The sequence below is a fragment of the Salvelinus alpinus genome, chromosome 6, assembly GCF_045679555.1.
Source record: "Salvelinus alpinus chromosome 6, SLU_Salpinus.1, whole genome shotgun sequence".
Classification (NCBI taxonomy): domain Eukaryota; kingdom Metazoa; phylum Chordata; class Actinopteri; order Salmoniformes; family Salmonidae; genus Salvelinus; species Salvelinus alpinus.
Genome location: NC_092091.1, coordinates 38,057,980 through 38,076,391, shown reverse-complemented (window position 1 = coordinate 38,076,391; position 18,412 = coordinate 38,057,980). Strand labels below are relative to the sequence as shown.

The 18,412-nt window shown below is 43.6% G+C and overlaps 1 protein-coding gene across 1 annotated transcript in view; it reads left to right on the top strand.

Moving 5' to 3' along the window:
• Positions 1–18,412, top strand: part of LOC139578651 (cadherin-2-like) — a 78,289-nt gene that overhangs the window by 41,563 nt on the left and 18,314 nt on the right. Inside the window, exons 4-13 of the mRNA XM_071406555.1 lie at positions 1,407–1,580; positions 2,158–2,313; positions 3,387–3,531; positions 3,614–3,786; positions 3,905–4,042; positions 4,320–4,505; positions 5,941–6,194; positions 6,838–6,980; positions 7,871–8,104; positions 8,454–8,687. Coding sequence (XP_071262656.1) covers positions 1,407–1,580; positions 2,158–2,313; positions 3,387–3,531; positions 3,614–3,786; positions 3,905–4,042; positions 4,320–4,505; positions 5,941–6,194; positions 6,838–6,980; positions 7,871–8,104; positions 8,454–8,687 — 1,837 coding nt within the window. The remainder of the gene's footprint in view (positions 1–1,406; positions 1,581–2,157; positions 2,314–3,386; positions 3,532–3,613; positions 3,787–3,904; positions 4,043–4,319; positions 4,506–5,940; positions 6,195–6,837; positions 6,981–7,870; positions 8,105–8,453; positions 8,688–18,412) is intronic.

Here is an 18,412-nt window from a genome sequence, read left to right as displayed (position 1 = left end):
AGCACAGCAAATTCTCCAGTTTTAAAAAACAAACACATTTAACACTGAGTGTTTAATCAACACTGAAAGTGTTGTGAGTCTGTGGACCCATATAGACACCCAAAAAGTGTTAAATAAACACACTGCTTAGTGTAAAGCCTTATTCTAATTGAGTTTACACCCGTGACTCAAGTTGTTAGTGACAGGGACATGGTTGTTCCATTTTCTGCTTTCAAGGTGATGTGTCATTCTTATTGGAAACCAGCCAGTGTTGGGATGTCCAACATAAGCTATAAGACTACCTAAAGCATCTAAACTGGAACAAACGTTTCAGTAACGGGTGCAATAATTCAAGTTTCAGGACCCCGTATTAGTGTAAAACTAAGCCCTCAAAATAAGGCCTTATGAAATACATATTGTGTTAAATATGTATTATTTTTAATGGTAACATTTTCACTTAGGATCGCACTTGGTGAAGGTCACAGGACTGAAAATGGATGAAGGCAGCTACCATGTCTCTGTCACTAACAAATAGAGTCATGGGTGGTAATTCTACAATTTACTTGAAAGCCAAGGCACTCTGGGAAATATTTGAATAAGGCTTTACACTAAGCAGTGTGTTAATTTAACACTGTTTTGGCGTCTATATGGGTCCACAGATTCAACACTTTCAGTGATGATTTAAAACTTTCCGTGTTACTTTGTTTGTTCTTTAACCATAGACAATTTGCTTTGTGGTGCTACTGCCTGCTGTGTGTTAATTAGAGCATTAAGGAGGTCCTCTATATATGAGGAGACATTCCCCAGTAAACATTTTGCCAGAATGTGCAGTGCCATATGCGTAGTGTGTCCATTTAATGTCTCTCAGCATTCTGTGGGAGCAGGGAAAGAAAAAGCTGTTTAAAATACCACCAATACCAAACTTGTGAATAAAAGCTATGAAATTGAACAAGTGGAGTGTTAGGCAGCTATCAGTCAGAGCTCGCTCAACAGACGGATGGATCAGAATACTCTGAGAAAAGGGAGGAGGGAAGGAGAGGGAGGGGTTGGAGAGGCAAGTGGGAGAAAGAGTTATGACGCAGCAGAAGGCTGTTGGACGAGGGTACATAGGGGAAAGATGGAGAGAATGAAGTGAAAGAGAGAAAGGATGGAAAATATAGGGATAGAGATGAGGTGGAGGGATGCAGAGAGAGGATGAGATGGCTGATGGCTACATACACAGCCAGCCAGCCAGTCTGATCATCGGTCAGGTCCTCAGAAATGATGTCATAAATCCAGCTCTGTGGAACGAGGACATGAATACACTAAATCATAGTGTTTTTGTGTGTGTGGGTCTGAGTAATCTGCGTGTCCCTGCCTCTGTGGGGGGGGGGGGGGGGGGGTTGCACAACCTGTGTGTAACCTTTGTTGTTGTCTCATCTCTGCAGGTGAACTCCAGCTCTGCAGCTGTGACTCAGCAGGCGCGAGAGATCGTGTTTCCATGGCACAGCTTGGTCATTGGGGACGATGGATCTCTGAGGCGGGTGAAGAGGGACTGGGTCATTCCCCCCATCAACGTCCCTGAGAACTCACGAGGACAGTTCCCCGAGGAGCTAGTCAGGGTAGGGGAGACACATACATACACGGAGACACACACAAACGGGTTGTAAGTAAGCATTTCACGGTAAAGTCTACACTTGTTGTATTCGGCGCATGTGACAAATACAGTTTGATTTGGAACACAGAGACACACACACACATACAGTACACACACAACACACACAGTTCAAAGGACACATTTCCCCACTAGCTCACACGGTTTTATAGTGTATGTTTGTGTGTACAGTTTTTGTTTATATGTACAGTACGAACTGTATGTGTGCGGTTCCAGTGTATGTAAAGCTCACTATTTCCTCCTGACACCATCTGCTGATATATTTATATTGTAATCAGCGGCATAAGGGTGAGACAGGGGGTTAATGGGAGTGTGATGGTGATTTATACATGTTTTATTAAGGTTTATAGTGCATCTGCTGTTTCCTGTCTGTACTATACAGCCTATGTATGGTGTTGAGGGGAGCTAAAGATGTTTTAAATAAGTGTGGTTGTAAATGTACTGTGTCTAAACTGGGAATATCTCTCACTCCACCTCCCTCTGTCTCTCTCCATCTGTATCTCTCTCTCTCTCCCTCCTCCTAGATCCGGTCGGACCGTGATAAGAACAGTCTCCTGCGTTACAGTGTGACTGGACCCGGTGCTGACCAGTCTCCGACCGGGATCTTCATCATCAACCCCATCTCTGGCCAGCTCTCTGTGACCAAACCCCTCGACCGGGAACAGATCTCCAACTTCCATGTAAGTGTTAAGCTCATAGAATTAGAATGAGTAGAATTAGCATCCACATTCCTGTCAATTACTCCATAATGGGTGGCTTGGTGGCCAACATTCTTTATCGGTCTATGTGAAATGTAGTAAAACGCCATACGGAGTAGGTTGGACAGGAAACTTTGATCTTGAGAACACACTCAATGCAGACACAAGCAACTATGATCTGCAGCAGAGCATTTGCATGAAGGATGGGGCCATCTCATGAATATTCATAGTGATGTAGCTGTCAGAGTCACTGAAGCTCTGTCATGAATATTAATTAGGTGTTGCCGTGGCAGTACTGGAGACATGGTATAGGGAGCTGCACAGACAGTATTGTAGCTATGAGACAGGGTCTAGGAGTATGTACTGTAACAGCTGTATGTTATGGCAGCTACTACTCCCTGCCTAGTGGTAGGCCTCTCTACCTCTCTGCCGTGGCTGTTTTGGAGACAGGGTACAGCGTACAGGGGAGCGTACTAAGCTTTCATACCTGTAGGGATCTCTGTTAGAGAGCAGTCGGGGAGAGGCCCTAGGAGAGAAACACTTAAGGATCTTTAGATCCAACCTTGAGAGGCCAAGTGTACACAAACCTCAGAGTCAATAGTCCTGTTCCAATCCCAATAACTTACACCCTTCCCCTCTCTCTGCCCTTGGTGGATTGCCCTATGAAGTGTAAGCAAAACGCTGAAAACTATACGAATCCTATCCCAGGTCTATGAGGAGATATTACCATATTGCTTACACATATGGAATCCTTTCTGATCCATGTGAGAGAGAAAACAAGAGAAGAGGGAAAGTCATGAGTTATCGAGTTGGAAACAAATTTGATAGAAAGAGAACAGCCATGGCCTGGTGAATTCAGACTGAACGCTATGCTAACAGTCTGGTTTAACCAGGTTAAGACAACCATGCCCTAACCCTGTATTAGTCTCTGGAACTGCGAGCCCATACCATTCCCATAAGTGTGCCTAACCATGAACCTGTATTTGTGTGTCTATAGTTGACAGCCCATGTCCTTACCATGCAATTAACCTGTACTACTGTATGCATCCGTGTAGCTGCGAGCCCATGCTGTGGACCTGAATGGGAACCAGATAGAGAACCCCATAGACATCGTCATCAACGTCATAGACATGAATGACAACAGACCAGAGTTTACACACACCATCTACAACGGATCAGTACCAGAGGGATCCAAACCAGGTAACAGCGCACACACACACACGCATGCACGTATTCCATTGTGTGAGAGGTTTTAATTGACTTGTTTGGTTTACGTTCCCAGGGTCCTTTGTGATGACAGTTACTTCACTGGACAAGGATGACCCGAAAACAGCCAATGGGATGCTCCGATACAAGATTATATCTCAGAACCCTGAAAACCCCTCCTCCAACATGTTCACCATCAACAACAAGACAGGAGGAATCATCACTGTGGCTGCAGGGCTAGACAGAGAGGTGTGTGTGCTGTCTATCAATGTGTATCAATGTTTTTATGATTGTGTGTTCACAATATAGACTGTCTATATTATACGCTGTAACATGGACCTGTACCCTGTTGTCTTCCTTCTTCCAGAAAGTTCCTCAGTACACGTTAATCATCCAGGCTACTGACATGGAGGGGAACCCAACCTATGGCCTGTCTAACACAGCTACGGCTATCATCAGGATCACTGACGTCAATGATAACCCCCCAGAGTTCACCGCTGACAAAGTAAGTCACAGACAGACAAACAGACATACTGACAGATAGACAGACATACACACACACGAATGTACACACACAGATGCATACAGACATACAATACACGAACACGTACAAACAGACACAAACACTTTCTCTCTCAAACACAGAAAAAAAAACACAGAATTATATTTTCTTCAAATTAACCAAATGTTTTATCACAAGAGACCATCTTTCTCATATTATTGAGCAATATTTTCATCTTTCACTCCCGTCTCTCTCTCTCTCACTTCCTCTCGCTCTGTAGTTCTATGGCGAGGTGCAGGAGAACCGTGTGAATGTGATCGTAGCTAATCTGACAGTAACAGATAAGGACCAGCCCCACAGTGCAGCCTGGAGTACTGTGTACAGGATCACAGCTGGAGACCCCACTAGACGCTTCTCCATCCCCACTGACCTCACCACCAATGAGGGACTGGTCACTGTGGTTAAGGTATGGATTTACACAGCTCTGTTGAGAAATATTTCCAATGTATTTTTCATGAATGGAAAACTTTTACAGCACATAACTGTATATACATGCAGACAAATAGACAGAGATACAGCACAGACGGAGTATCTTCAGAAATTATTCATACCCATTGATTTATTGTAAATTTTGTTGTGTTACAGCCTGAATACAAAATTGATTCAATAGATTTTTTTCTTACCCATCTACACACGAAGTGAAAACATGTTTTTAGACATTTTTGCAAATGTATTGAAAATTAAATACAGAAATATCTAATTTACATAAGTATTCACATCCCTGAGTAAATATGTGTTAGAATCACATTTGGCAGTGATTACAGCTGTGAGTCTTTCTGGGTAGGTCTCTAAGAGCTTTGCAAACCTGGATTATACAATGTTTGCACATTAATCTTTGAAAAATTCTTCAAGCTCTGTCAAGTTGGTTGTTGATCATTGCTAGACAGCCATTTCCAAGTCTTGCCATAGATTTTAAAGCTGATTTAAGTCAAAACTGTAACTAGGCCACTCAGGAACATTTAATGTCATCTTGGTAAGCAACTCCAGTGTACTGTATATTTTGCATTGTATTTTAGGTCATTGATCTGCTGAAAGGTGAATTTGTCTCCCAGTGTCTGTTGGCAAGCAGACTGAAGCAGGTTTTCCTCAAGGATCTTGCCTGTGCTTAGCTCTATTCCATGTCTTTTAATCATAAAAAACTCCCTAGTCCTTGCCGATGACAAGCATACCCATAACATCATGCAGCCCCCACCATGCTTAAAAATATGAAGAGTGGTACTCAGTAATGTGTTGTGTTAGATTTGCACCAAACATAAGGCTTTGTATTCAGGACATAAAGTTCCTTTCTTTGCCACATTTTTTTGGTGAAATCAGGGTGAAATCCCTTAGCAATTTCCTCCATGGTGAAATACGTTAGCAGTTTCCTTCCTCTCCGGCAACTGCGTTAGGAAGGATGCCTGTGTCTTTGTAGTGACTGGGTGGATTGATACACCATCCAAAGTGTAGTGAATAACTTCACCGTGCTCAAATGAGTCCATGCAACTTATGTGACTTGTTAAGAGCATTTTTACTCCTGAACTTATTTTGGCTTTCCATTACAAAGGGGTTGAATAGTTGACTCAAGACATTTCAGATTTACATTTTTATTTCATTTGTAAACATTTCTAAAAACAAAATTCCACTTTGACCTTATGGAGTATTGTGTCAAGAAATCTCAATTTAATAACTTTTTAATTCAGGATATAACACAACAAGATGTGGAAAAAGTCAAGGGGTTTGAATACTTTCTGAAGGCACTGTACATTACGGCTGTTTTCAAAGTGAGAGATCTGGTATGTAAGATTTACAAACAAATTGAAGTGTAAACTGCGTGGCTAACTGGTATGTGTGTATCTCTTCAGCCTATAGACTATGAGGTGAGTCGTTCCTTCGTGCTGACGGTACTGGCTGAGAACGAGGTTTCCCTGGCCCGTGGTATCCACCTGCCCCGTCAGTCCACCGCCACCGTGTCTGTACGCATCACAGACGTCAACGAGAGCCCAGAGTTCTCCCCCAACCCCAAAGTCATCAAACTAGAGGAGGGGCTACCGGGCGGCTCGCTACTCACCACCTTTACAGCACAGGACCCTGACAGATACATGCAACAGAACATACGGTAAGTAGATGAGAGAGAGATCAGCATTGTGCATGTTAGCTAATATATATTTTTTTAATTTAACCTTTATTTAACTAGGCAAGTCCGTTAAGAACAAATTCTTATTTACAACGACAGCCTAGGAGCAGTGGGTTAACAGCCTTGTTCAGGGGTAGAACAACAGATTTTTACCTTTTCAGCTCGGGGATTTGATCTAGCAACCTTTGATTTGATCTAGCAACCTTGGATTGTTTTCAATTAAAACGGTCAAAAAATATATATATATTTCTCAAGCAAAATGTTGTTTGGACTGTCTGGGAGTGGAAAGGGGAAAATGGAAAATTAGCTAGTTTTGGCAGAGTGGTTTGGAATTCTCTTATTCGTCTATTAACTAATTTACCGCATGGTGATTTCGCCATGGAAGGCCAAATCTCCATCCCGCCAAAACAGGCTGAAATTTCAGGCGGGCTTTTCAAACTCCTAATTAATTTCCTTGTATATTAAAAACACAGTTTGAGATCATTGTGAGGGGATTTCACCAGTGGTTTGAGTGGTGAATTGGGCTTCCTGGGAAAATGTAGTCTGAGGTTGCAACAGTAACCAAGGGGGGCGGGGCTTAGCAAAGGGTAAATTGTGTACTGTCATCTCATTGGTTGATTTTAAGGTACGCCAAGGTGTTCGACCCTGCTAATTGGCTGAAGATAGACCCTGTAAACGGGCGGATCTCCACCATCGCTGTGCTGGACAGAGAGTCTCCATATGTGAAGAATAACCTCTACAACATCACCTTCATGGCCACTGACAATGGTGAGAGTGCGGGCGGACCTGTACTGTTTTTGGAACTTAGTGTATAGCTGTGTGGGGGGGATGGGGTAATCATGCAGAGAAGCACTTAGAGCTAAATCTCACTATTCACATGAATTCAATTAAATTACAATCCATTTAGTTTTACTCACTTTCTTGGCGCGATAAGATAACTATTTTGTTGCACCCCCCCAAAAAATAAAGGAAAATATCAGATGACAATGGTAGTACTACTACAGAAAATTATATGTATACACATGAGCACACAAGCTAGTGTTCACATACACATTCTCTAAAAACACCACTCACACACAGAAAGCCCATGCTGTGTCTCAGCTCAATTCTGACTGATCTCTTCATTGTGCTTTTGACACACACACACACACACACACACACACACACACACACACACACACACACACACACACACACACACACACACACACACACACACACACACACACAGAGAGAGAGAGATCAGCTGTGTGCCTCAGGCAGCCTCCCTAACGTACTGATTTCCCTCTCCCTCATTCCCTTACTCACCCTCCTGGTGTGTTTTATCATACATTTCTCTCATCTCAAATTTAGGAGGTTAGTTTCACTGAAGGCATATGTAGCTGTTGGCGGAGTGTTGTTTTAAGAAATTTGAGTGTTGCAATATGGTTTGGGGTGTGACATTATGTATGACAGCATGAATCCTGTTTGTGTTGAGTGCTCTAATGTGCTCCTTTTAACATATAGTTCAGTACAGTATCTAAGTTGCACCAAACAGGCTGTCTTTTTGTAATTGTTTTATTATTCCTGCCTATGTAAGGTTCCTTTTTCTTCACTTTGCTTATCTCACTAGTCTCTCCACCTCTCTCTCCTCCATCCCTTTATCCTACCTCTCTCAGGCATCCCCCCAGCCAGTGGTACAGGTACATTACAGATGTACCTGTTGGACATAAATGACAATGCTCCTCGTGTCTTCCCTCCGGAGGTGGAGATGTGTGAGAAGCCTGAGCCCAACACCATCAACATCACCGCCAGTGACCCCGATCTGACCCCTAACGCCGGCCCCTTTGCCTTCGAACTGGCCAAGCGTCCGGCAGATGCACGCAGGAACTGGACCCTCACACGCCTCAATGGTTAGTCTGTCTGCTTTTTCCCCTCTTTCTCTCCATTTCTCTTTCTCAACTGAATTGAATTCAAAAATGTTTTATTGGCATGACAAAATAACTTGTTGAACATTCTCCCCCATCTCGCTCTCTTTCTTTCTTTATCCTTCCCTCTTACTCTCCCTTGCTCTCTCTCCATAACTCTCTCTCACTCTTATTTCCTGTCTTTGTCTCAAACTCTCTACCTCCATCTGTAACTCCCCCCACAAACTCTCTTTTCCTCCCCACCTCTCTCTCTCTTCCCCCCTCTCTCTTATTCTTCCCTCCCCCCTCTTTCTTTCTTTTCCTCCCCCTCTCTCTCTGTATGTCCCTATCCCAGGTGAATATGCTCAGATCAGGCTGCGGATAGGTTTTCTGGAGAGTGGTATCTACGAGGTTCCTATCATCATCACAGACTCAGGCAACCTGCCCATGTCCAATACATCCTACCTGCAGGTCAAGGTGTGTCAGTGTGATCACCATGGAGACTGCGTGGACATGGAACGCATCATCGCAGCAGGGCTGGGCACTGGAGCCATCATCGCTATCCTCATCTGTATCATCATACTGCTAGGTGAGTCTGGTTATACATGCTAGGACAGGCTTACCCACAGACTCAAGCAGACTTGCACACACCAACACTAACAGCACACAGCCATATCCCCTGCCTTATCTCCCTCATTCTCCTATCTGGGTCTTTTTATAGCTCCAGTACAATCTCAGAAATAAATGTTTGGATTTGTTCCTAAAGGGGTACCTCCGCTTGTCACTGGGGTGGTACCCTGACCTCCTTAGTACTTTTAGTTATACTGTAGGTACATAATTGTAACCCAGTAAATACCTCAGATAATATCTTTCTCTAGTGATGGAGAAATGAAGCTTCCTGAAGCATCGAGATTTTCCAACCAATTGTGTCGAAAACAGGTTCATTACGAGGCTTTGATCAACATAGTGTACACTAGTGGCACCTCCTGGTCAAAATAATTTAGAGCAGCCAAATTATTATAGATGACGTCCCATACCCCGTAGCATGTGCGCAGGGTTGTCTTTTTTTCTTATACCAAACCAATGCCAAACCAATTAGGTGGTTGTTCGACCAAACGAAGCTTCGGACGCCATTGATCATGTGCTTCTGATAAAAGGATACAGGCATCGGCACACTGCTTCAAAGTACACTGCTTAGTAATGTTGACGCATGCCTCGGGAAATCCAGCATCAAACGTAACATCACTACTTTTCTCCACAGGTAAAAAAGCATGCTTTTTGCTTTCATATGTGACCGACTGGCTCGATTCGGACTTATGTAACAACGTTTTAAATAGTGTTTTTTTACATTGGATAAAAGTAGAGACTCAGAGCTAGAAAATGGTATATCATACACTACAGTTGAGGAACAATGGGAAAGTTGATAAGCGTGTAACCTCACTTTTGAGAAAATCGCTTTTGAATGTTTTGGTACCTACTAGAGAGCTCTTCTTTATCTACACCCATTCAGCATCGCTCATATCCTTTTAAGCTTTGGCCCCACCTATCTCTTTAAGGATTCACATGTGAGGCTATGTACTAAACAACCAAAAATGTCAAGACTAAAGGCTGACTTATACTATGGGTATGTTCGTAAATTTAATCTGGAGTGCCGGAGTGTGCTCTGGCCGTTCGTTATCTCAGAATGTTGTCAGATTGTCCGTTTGTAAATTCAGAGAGTTTCGCTCTCTGAGAGTTCAGAGCGCACACTGGACGCTCTGGCCTAACAGCAGTCAAGCACCCAAGCTAACTGGCTAGCGTTGGCTAGCTATTTCCAGACACAAATGAGAGAAGAGCTCACTCTGACCATTTTACTCGCCCTAGCAGAGCTGGTTAGGCTGTTATTATGTTATCCAGAGCATTGGTGACTGCAACTGTGCTGCTGGCAACAATTTAATAATGTTTTTTTGCCAACGTTTACTGACACCGGACATATTCATCGGGTGTTGAGCGTTCGTAAATTTGTCAGTTATTCTGCGCTCTGGCACACTCAAACTGGAGTGCTCTGAAATCGGAGTTGATAGCCAGAGTGAATTTACCAGCTATTTTTAACGACAGTTATCGCAGTGACATCATAAACATGGTATTGAAATAGTTACTAGTTACTTTGGTTTAGACATGTAGCTAGCTAGCTAAACAATGAACCATAATCCCAACTCATAACGTTACTACCCTGCATGCATCTGTAGGTAGCTAACCAACCAGGTTCAATGTTAGCTAGCTAACATTAGGCTATAACTAGCAATGCAAATGGCTCTGAGATACAAATAATATTACTGCACAGATCATACAAGTAACGTTAGCTAGCTAATAGTACACTTTAACTTGAAATGAACAACTTTCTGACTAAATTAAAAACTTGTAATATCTGAAAATGTAGCTAGCTAGACTCTCGTACCCGTCCGTATACAAGGATGGACGCTTCTCCTTCTGTCACGGATGCCATGGTTGTCCTTAGTTTGAAGATGTAATCCAGAGACGGGTGTTTTCAACAGCCTTCTGAGTGTTTTCTTTTCAACTCCGTCTGCATATTTGTAATCAAACGGCAGAATTTTCTCCATCTTCTTAGCTATCATACTCAAATTCCATTAATTTCAAAACTCAGTCTTCCAGAAAGTGGAGAGCAACAAATCAAAATCAAATTTTATTTGTTAAAAGCGCAGAATACAACAGGTATTCATTTCACCTTACAGTGAAATGCTTACTTACAAGCCCTTAACCAACAATGCAGTTTTAAGAAAAATAAGTATTAAGAAAGTATTTACTAACATAAATGGAAGTTACATTTTTTTTTAAAATATAAAATAAAGAGCAACAATAAAATAACAGTAACGAGGCTATATACAGGGCTACCGCTACAGAGTCAATGTGCGGGGGCACAGATTAGGCGAGGTAATATGTACATGTAGGTAGACTTATGCAGCTCTACTACGTGATATCTTTCAAAAAAGCAGCATTAGAAAGGATTACCTACACATACTGACCAGCTCATATTATAGACAGAAGCCAATCATTGTTAGCGGGAAGGTTGCTAACTTCTTTCGTGGATAAACCAACTAGGCTCATAATTTAACAATTCTATTCGTATTTACAAATGGCATACACGTTTGTTAAGGCACATGAAAGTTCACATGTTCCAGAAGGCATTTCTGACAAAAAACACATTTGATTAAAAAAAAGTTTACGTTAAAATGGCTCTCCGTTGAAGTAGTGACTTGCAACATCTGCCTAGTTTCCTAAAACAAGTCACATATAGTACCACCACAGTTACAAAGCCATTTGGTCCTTGTAGACGTCAAAATGTTCCTCTACCATAGCACAGTTAAACTGGTACAACACTTCCACTCGCGGTTGGCCAAAAATAATTATCGGAAAGCCACACCCCGCCTAAGCCATAACGCCGATATAATTTGCCAATGTGCCTTGTCTTTTAGACGAGGACACACAGCTGTCTTCAAACATGGAAAATCATGCCGCTCATGAGTTCAGCAACACCTTGTGAAATGGCGCAATACGCTTTTGTGGATAAAATTCGACCCACGCAATCAATTAAGCAATGCCAGCCTACCATAAACACATTTCCAATACATACAGTTCCATTTACAACCACGAAAACCAATACACTCTGATATTTTTTTTTGCTATCTGGAACCTAAAAGGGTTCTTTGGCTGTCCCCATAGGAGAACCCTTTGAAGAACCCTTTTTGGTTCCAGGTAGAACCCTTTTGGGTTCGATATAGGACCCTTTCCAAAGAGGGTTCTACAACCAAAAAAGGTTATCATATGGGGACAGCCAAAGAACCCTTTGGTTCTGGGGGAAAAAATTCTAAGAGCATAGGCTACCAAGAAAACCATAGTATAATGTATCTATTTCTATGATGAAACATATCGATATGTAGCTATACCCAGGGGTGTCATTTTGGTTTCTTGGATTGGAATTATGTTGAATTATGCTTATATCACGCTATACCACAATAAACAGCGAAATCTCCGCTGTGCTTTAACAGCATCATGGACAGTGCCCTACACACTAAACAAGGCTGTTGTAAACCTAGGCTAGCTAAGGAAGTAATTTTGCCATTGCATGACCTAGGTTTTTGCTGAAATGACACCGCTGGATATTCCACCAAGATTTTGATAAAAACCAACCAGCTACATTGTTTCTTACCTTTTCAGAAGAGTTGCAGTGTTGTGGCATATGGTGCTGAACACCTTGACAAGTTCCTTGTCTTTTCGGAGACTATATTCCCAAAAAGTTCACTGCCCCCCTCCCCTCTTGGCTCTATTCCATCCAATGTCCCCCTCAGTGGTTGCTGGTTTGAAACAAGGAACTCAATAATGTCCATAATCATAGACAAATACATGCGATTTCTTGCCAGCTACCCATCATTAATTAGTGTTGACAGCGATGTTCCCATAGCACATCAAACTAGTTTTTCTTTCCACTGTGCAGTGTATTAAATGCTCTTTGCTTGATGCATGCCTAGCAAATAATTTGGTACTATCAATAGCATTCCTCCAGATAGAATACGCAGCTTGAATGCAGGCCTTGTCTGCGTTAGCATTGGACTTTACACATAACTTTCGACTATGGGGGGAAAAAAGGCCTCATCTACGCTCTCTTCCTATGAACTAACCTGAATAAAAATAAGTGTGGAAGCTGATTAAACAGGAATGTAACTGGAATTTTGCAACCCTACCTGCAAGTCACATTCTACTGGCTTGCAAAGTGATTTGTAAATCCTATTGGAATCCAGCCATAGTTAGGATACAGTTGGAATGGTTTTGTTTCTCTTGATGAGCACAATTTCACTTGCACAGCTCATATATTTACATCATCGTATGTACACTTTTAAACGGCATAATATGCATTCAAAACAGCATTGAATATTACATCTATTAGTTTAAAAGTATGTGTTCTTGATTGAAACAATAAAAAAACAACCTAAGACAAAAGTACTTATATATCCAATCTGTAAAGCCATTAAATGTGCACACATGATTTAAAACAAAAGTTTAAAAAATGTAAGACATGGAAAACATGTAATTTGTTAAAAAAGCTGTCTATGGTAATTTTGTACAGGAACAGGATGTCCTTATCAAAATGCTTCCTCTTCTGAATCAACTCCGTACCCATCCATCGGGGCCCAGAGAAGACCCCTCCCCTAGGCGCATCGCCCTAGGTGCCTCAGCGCTGACAGGCCATTACCCCCGGGACCTTAGGTGTTGTGGGGGACCCTTTGTCTGGGGTCGATGCCCCATTTCATTCGTACCACCCCAAGGCTACAGTGTCTACCAAAGCCACTGCCTGGTGGGTGGTCTCTACTTGTTTTCCTACCAACAGTGCATCCGTAAGGGAAGGGGGGGTGAGCCAGAGCTTGGTGAAGCCCTGCGGTGGGATAGGCCTTCGACCCACCCCATTTAGCACGAGCTGAACAGTTGGAATAGTTATTCACCCGCAACCTGCATTCATAATTAATGTCAGGGGTTGGAACACTATGAGGAGACTAAGTAAGCCATTTAAATGGAAACAACCATTTATGTAACGGGTGCAAAAAATCTGATTGGATTAGTTTAGAATTTTTTTAATTTATCTTTGTGTAGCATAAAATTCAATCAATATACATACAAAAACAGATACACATTTAGCAGAGAGAGCAATCTATGGCTTGGGTGGCTGGAGTCTTTGACATTTTTTGGGGCCCTCCGCCTGGTATATAGGTCCTGGATTTGTTTTAATTGAACCTTTATTTAAATAGACAAGTCATTAAGAACAAATTCTTATTTACACTGACAGCCTACCCCAGCCAAACCTGGGCCAATTGTGCGCCGCCCTATGGGACTCCCAATCACGGCCGGATGTGATACTGCCTGGGTTCGAAACAGGGACTGTAGTGATGCCTCTTGCACTAAGATGCAGTGCCTTAGACCGCTGCGCCACTCGGGAGCCCATGGCAAGGAGCTAAGCCCCAGTGATGTACTGCGCCGTACTCACCACCCTCTGTAGCGCCTTACGGTCAAGTGCCTTGCAGTTGCCGTACCTAGCGATGATGCAGCCAGTCAAGATCCTCTCAATGGTGCAGCTGTAGAACTTTTTGAGGATCTGAGGGCCCATGCCAAATCTTTGACCCCACACCTCTACAGCCCCAATGGGGCATGCTCACCCCTTCATTTCTTGTAGTCCACTATCAGCTCCTTTGTCTTGCTGATGTTGAGGGAGAGGATGTTGTCCTGGCACCACACTGCCTGCCAGGTCTCTGACCTCCTCTCTGTAGGCTGCCTCATCATCATCGGTGATCAGTCCTACCACCGTCATGTTGTCAGCAAACTTGATGATGGTGTTGGAGTTGTGCACGGCCACGCAGTTCTAGCTGAACAGTTAGTACAGTAAGGGACTAAGCACACACCCCTGAGGGGCCTCCGTGTTGATGGTTAGCGTGATGGATGTGTTGTTACCTATCCTCACCACCTGAGGATGGCCCATCAGGAAGAGCAGGATTCAGTTGCAGATGGAGGTATTCAGACCCAGGTTTCCTGAGGTTGGTGATGAGCTTGGAGTGGACTATGGTGTTGAATCAGAGCTGTAGTAAATTAACAGCATTCTTACATAGGTATTCCCTTTGTGTAGGTGTTTAAGGGCAATATGGTGTGCAATAGAGATTCCATCATCTGTGGATGTGTTGGGGTGGTATGTGAATTGGAGTGGGTCCAGAGTGTCTTGAATGATGGTGCTGTGAGCCTTGACCACACTTTCAAAGCATTTCATGGTTATAGATGTGAGTGCTACAGGACAATATTAATTTAGGCAGGTTACCTTGGTGTTCTTTGGCATGGGGGCTATAGTGGTCTGCTTGAAACAAGTTGGTATTACAGACCGGATCAGGGATAGGTTGAAAATGTGTTAGTGAAGACACTTGCCAGCTGGTCAGCACATGCTGAGTACGCATCCTGGTATTCCATCTGGCCCTGCGGCCTTGCGAATGTTAACCTGTTTAATCCTGTCTAAGCTGGTGGAGGGGGGTTACTACTAAATTACAGATTTAAAAAAAAAAAGAAGTTCATACCAAGGATCCTTTTTGCTATTTGATTGTGAATTTTAAGACCGCTTGAAGTATCAAAAAAATATATAAATAACTTATTTGATGAGAAATTGTATTTGGCCTTACTGCTATTAGCCCATACAAACGCATTGAATAACAGATTCACTACATGGAACAACAGATAGTCCCTCCCCAAACAAATCTAAAGGGAGTTTCTTCTGAAGTGTCTATCCTATATCTGAGAGATATAAGATACATTTTTTACATGTATTTAACCGCATATTTTGGTCACACAGTCTCCATATATACAGTACTCCCATTAACTTTTTTGACTGGTACTGGGGAACCTTCAGACGAGTCTTGTGAGGTGTGACATGTACGTGTTTGTGAGAGTCTCGCCTTAACACAGAGGGGTCATATTAGTGTGTAGCCCAAACTGTTCGGATGTTACAAACATAAATTAGCAAATCGGCTGTACCAACTGTACAAACTGTACCAATTGTCATCTTTCCATAGAGAGGTCATAATAGTTTGTAGGCCAAACCATTCGGATGCTACAGACGATTGTGTGAGAACACCAAGTTTCGGGATGTCTCATGGTTTGACAAGCTCTGTCACCTTTCACCGCAGGTGCAGAAGTGTTATATAAGCGGATGCGGTGGATTGAGACGCATCCAATGCCAAAAATCAGATAAGCTACATGACCAAATGTATGTGGACACCTGCTCGTCGAACATCTCATTCCAAAATCATGGGCATTAATATGGAGTTGGTCCCCCATTTGTTGCTATAACAGCTCAACTCTTCTGGGAAGGCTTTCCACTAGATGTTGGAACATTGCTGTAGGGACTTGCTTCCATTCAGCCACGAGCATTAGTGAGGTTGGGCACTGATGTTGGGCCATTAAGCCTGGCTCGCAGTTGGTGTTCCAATTCATCCCAATGGGGTTGAGGTCAGGGCTCTGTCCAGTCAAGTTCTTCCACACCAATCTCGACAAACCATTTCTGTATGGAACTCGCTTTGAGCACAGGGGCATTGTCATGCTGGAACAGGAAAAGGCCTTCCCCAAACTGTTGCCATAAAGTTGGAAGCATAGAATTAATGTCATTGAATGCTGTAGCATTAAGATTCCCCTTCACTGGAACTAAGGGGTCCAAACCATGAAAAACAGCCCCAGACCATTTTTCCTCCTCCACTAAGATTTACAGTTGGCACTATGCATTCGGGTAGGTAGCGTTGTCCTTGCATCAGCCAAACCCAGATTCGTCCGTCGTTTCCACTGCTTCAGTGTCCAATGGCGACAAGTTTAACACCACTCAAGCCGACTCTAGGAAAGGTGGCATCCTATGATGGTGCCACATTGAAAGTCACTGAGCTCTTCAGTTAGGCCATTCTCCTGCCAATGTTTGTCTATGGAGATTGCCAGGCTGTGTGCTCGATTTTATACACCTGTCCGCAACGGGTGTGGCTGATTCCACTAATCTGAAGGGCTGTCCACGTAATTTTCTACATATAGTGTCTCTCTATCTTAAATATACATTTTTGGGGGGATTTTTATTATGTTAATTCGATTTCTGCGGGGGCGTGGACATCGACCTTAGGGGGTTAAATGTCTTACTCACATCGGCTACGGAGAGCGAAATCACAGTCATCCTGAACAGCTGGTGTGCTCATCAATAAATCAAATGTATTTTAAAACCCTTTTTACATAAGCAGATGTCACAAAGTGCTATACAGAAACCCAGCCCAAAACTCCAAACAGCAAACAATGCAGATGTAAAAGCACAGTGGAAAGGCAGGAAACTAGGAAGAAACCTAGAGAGGAACCAGGCTCTGAGGGGTGGCCAGTCCTCTTCTGGCTGTGCCGGGTGGAGATTATAAGTGTGCATGGCCCTTAAGGTCAAATAGTTCTTCAAGATTCATTTCATTGTGTCCTCCTCCCAGAGTGCTAAGAACCTTGGCGTGATCCTGGACAACACCCTGTCGTTCTCAACTAAGATCAAGGCGGTGACCCGTTCCTGTAGGTTCATGCTCTACAACATTCGCAGAGTACGACCCTGCCTCACGCAGGAAGCGGCGCAGGTCCTAATCCAGGCACTTGTCATCTCCCGTCTGGATTACTGCAACTCGCTGTTGGCTGGGCTCCCTGCCTGTGCCATTAAACCCCTACAACTCATCCAGAATGCCGCAGCCCGTCTGGTGTTCAACTTTCCCAAGTTCTCTCACGTCACCCCGCTCCTCCGCTCTCTCCACTGGCTTCCAGTTGAAGCTCGCATCCGCTACAAGACCATGGTGCTTGCCTACGGAGCTGTGAGGGGAACGGCACCTCTGTACCTTCAGGCTCTGATCAGGCCCTACACCCAAACAAGGGCACTGCGTTCATCCACCTCTGGCCTGCTCGCCTCCCTACCTCTGAGGAAGTACAGTTCCCGCTCAGCCCAGTCAAAACTGTTCGCTGCTCTGGCACCCCAATGGTGGAACAAACTCCCTCACGACGCCAGGTCAGCGGAGTCAATCACCACCTTCCGGAGACACCTGAAACCCCACCTCTTTAAGGAATACCTAGGATAGGATAAAGTAATCCTTCTAACCTCCCCCCCCTTAAAAGAGTTAGATGCACTATTGTAAAGTGGTTGTTCCACTGGATATCATAAGGTGAATGCACCAATTTGTAAGTCGCTCTGGATAAGAGCGTCTGCTAAATGACTTAAATGTAAATGTAAGATGTTCAAACATTCATAGATGACCATCAGGGTCAAATAATAATCACAGTGGTTGTAGATGGTGTAACAGGTCAGTACCTCAGGAGTAAATGTCAGTTGGCTTTTCATAGCCGATCATTCAGAAGGTTGAGATAGCAGGTGCGGTAGAGAGAGAGTCGAAAACAGCAGGTCCAGGGCAAGGTAGCACGTCTGGGGAACAGGTCAGGGTTCCATAGCCGCAGGCAGAACAGTTGAAACTGCAGCAGCAGCATGACCAGGTGGACTGGGGAAAGCCAGGAGTCATCAGGCCAGGTAGTCCTGAGGCATGTCCTAGGGCTCAGGTCCTATGGGAGTGGAGGGGGAGAGAGAGAGAATTAGAGGGAGTATACTTAAATTCACACAGAACACCAGATAAGACAGAATAATTACACCACATATAACACACTGACCCTAGCCCCCCGGCACATAGACTATTGCAGCATAGATACTGGAGGCTGAGACAGAGATGGGTCGGGGACGCTGTGGACCCGTCC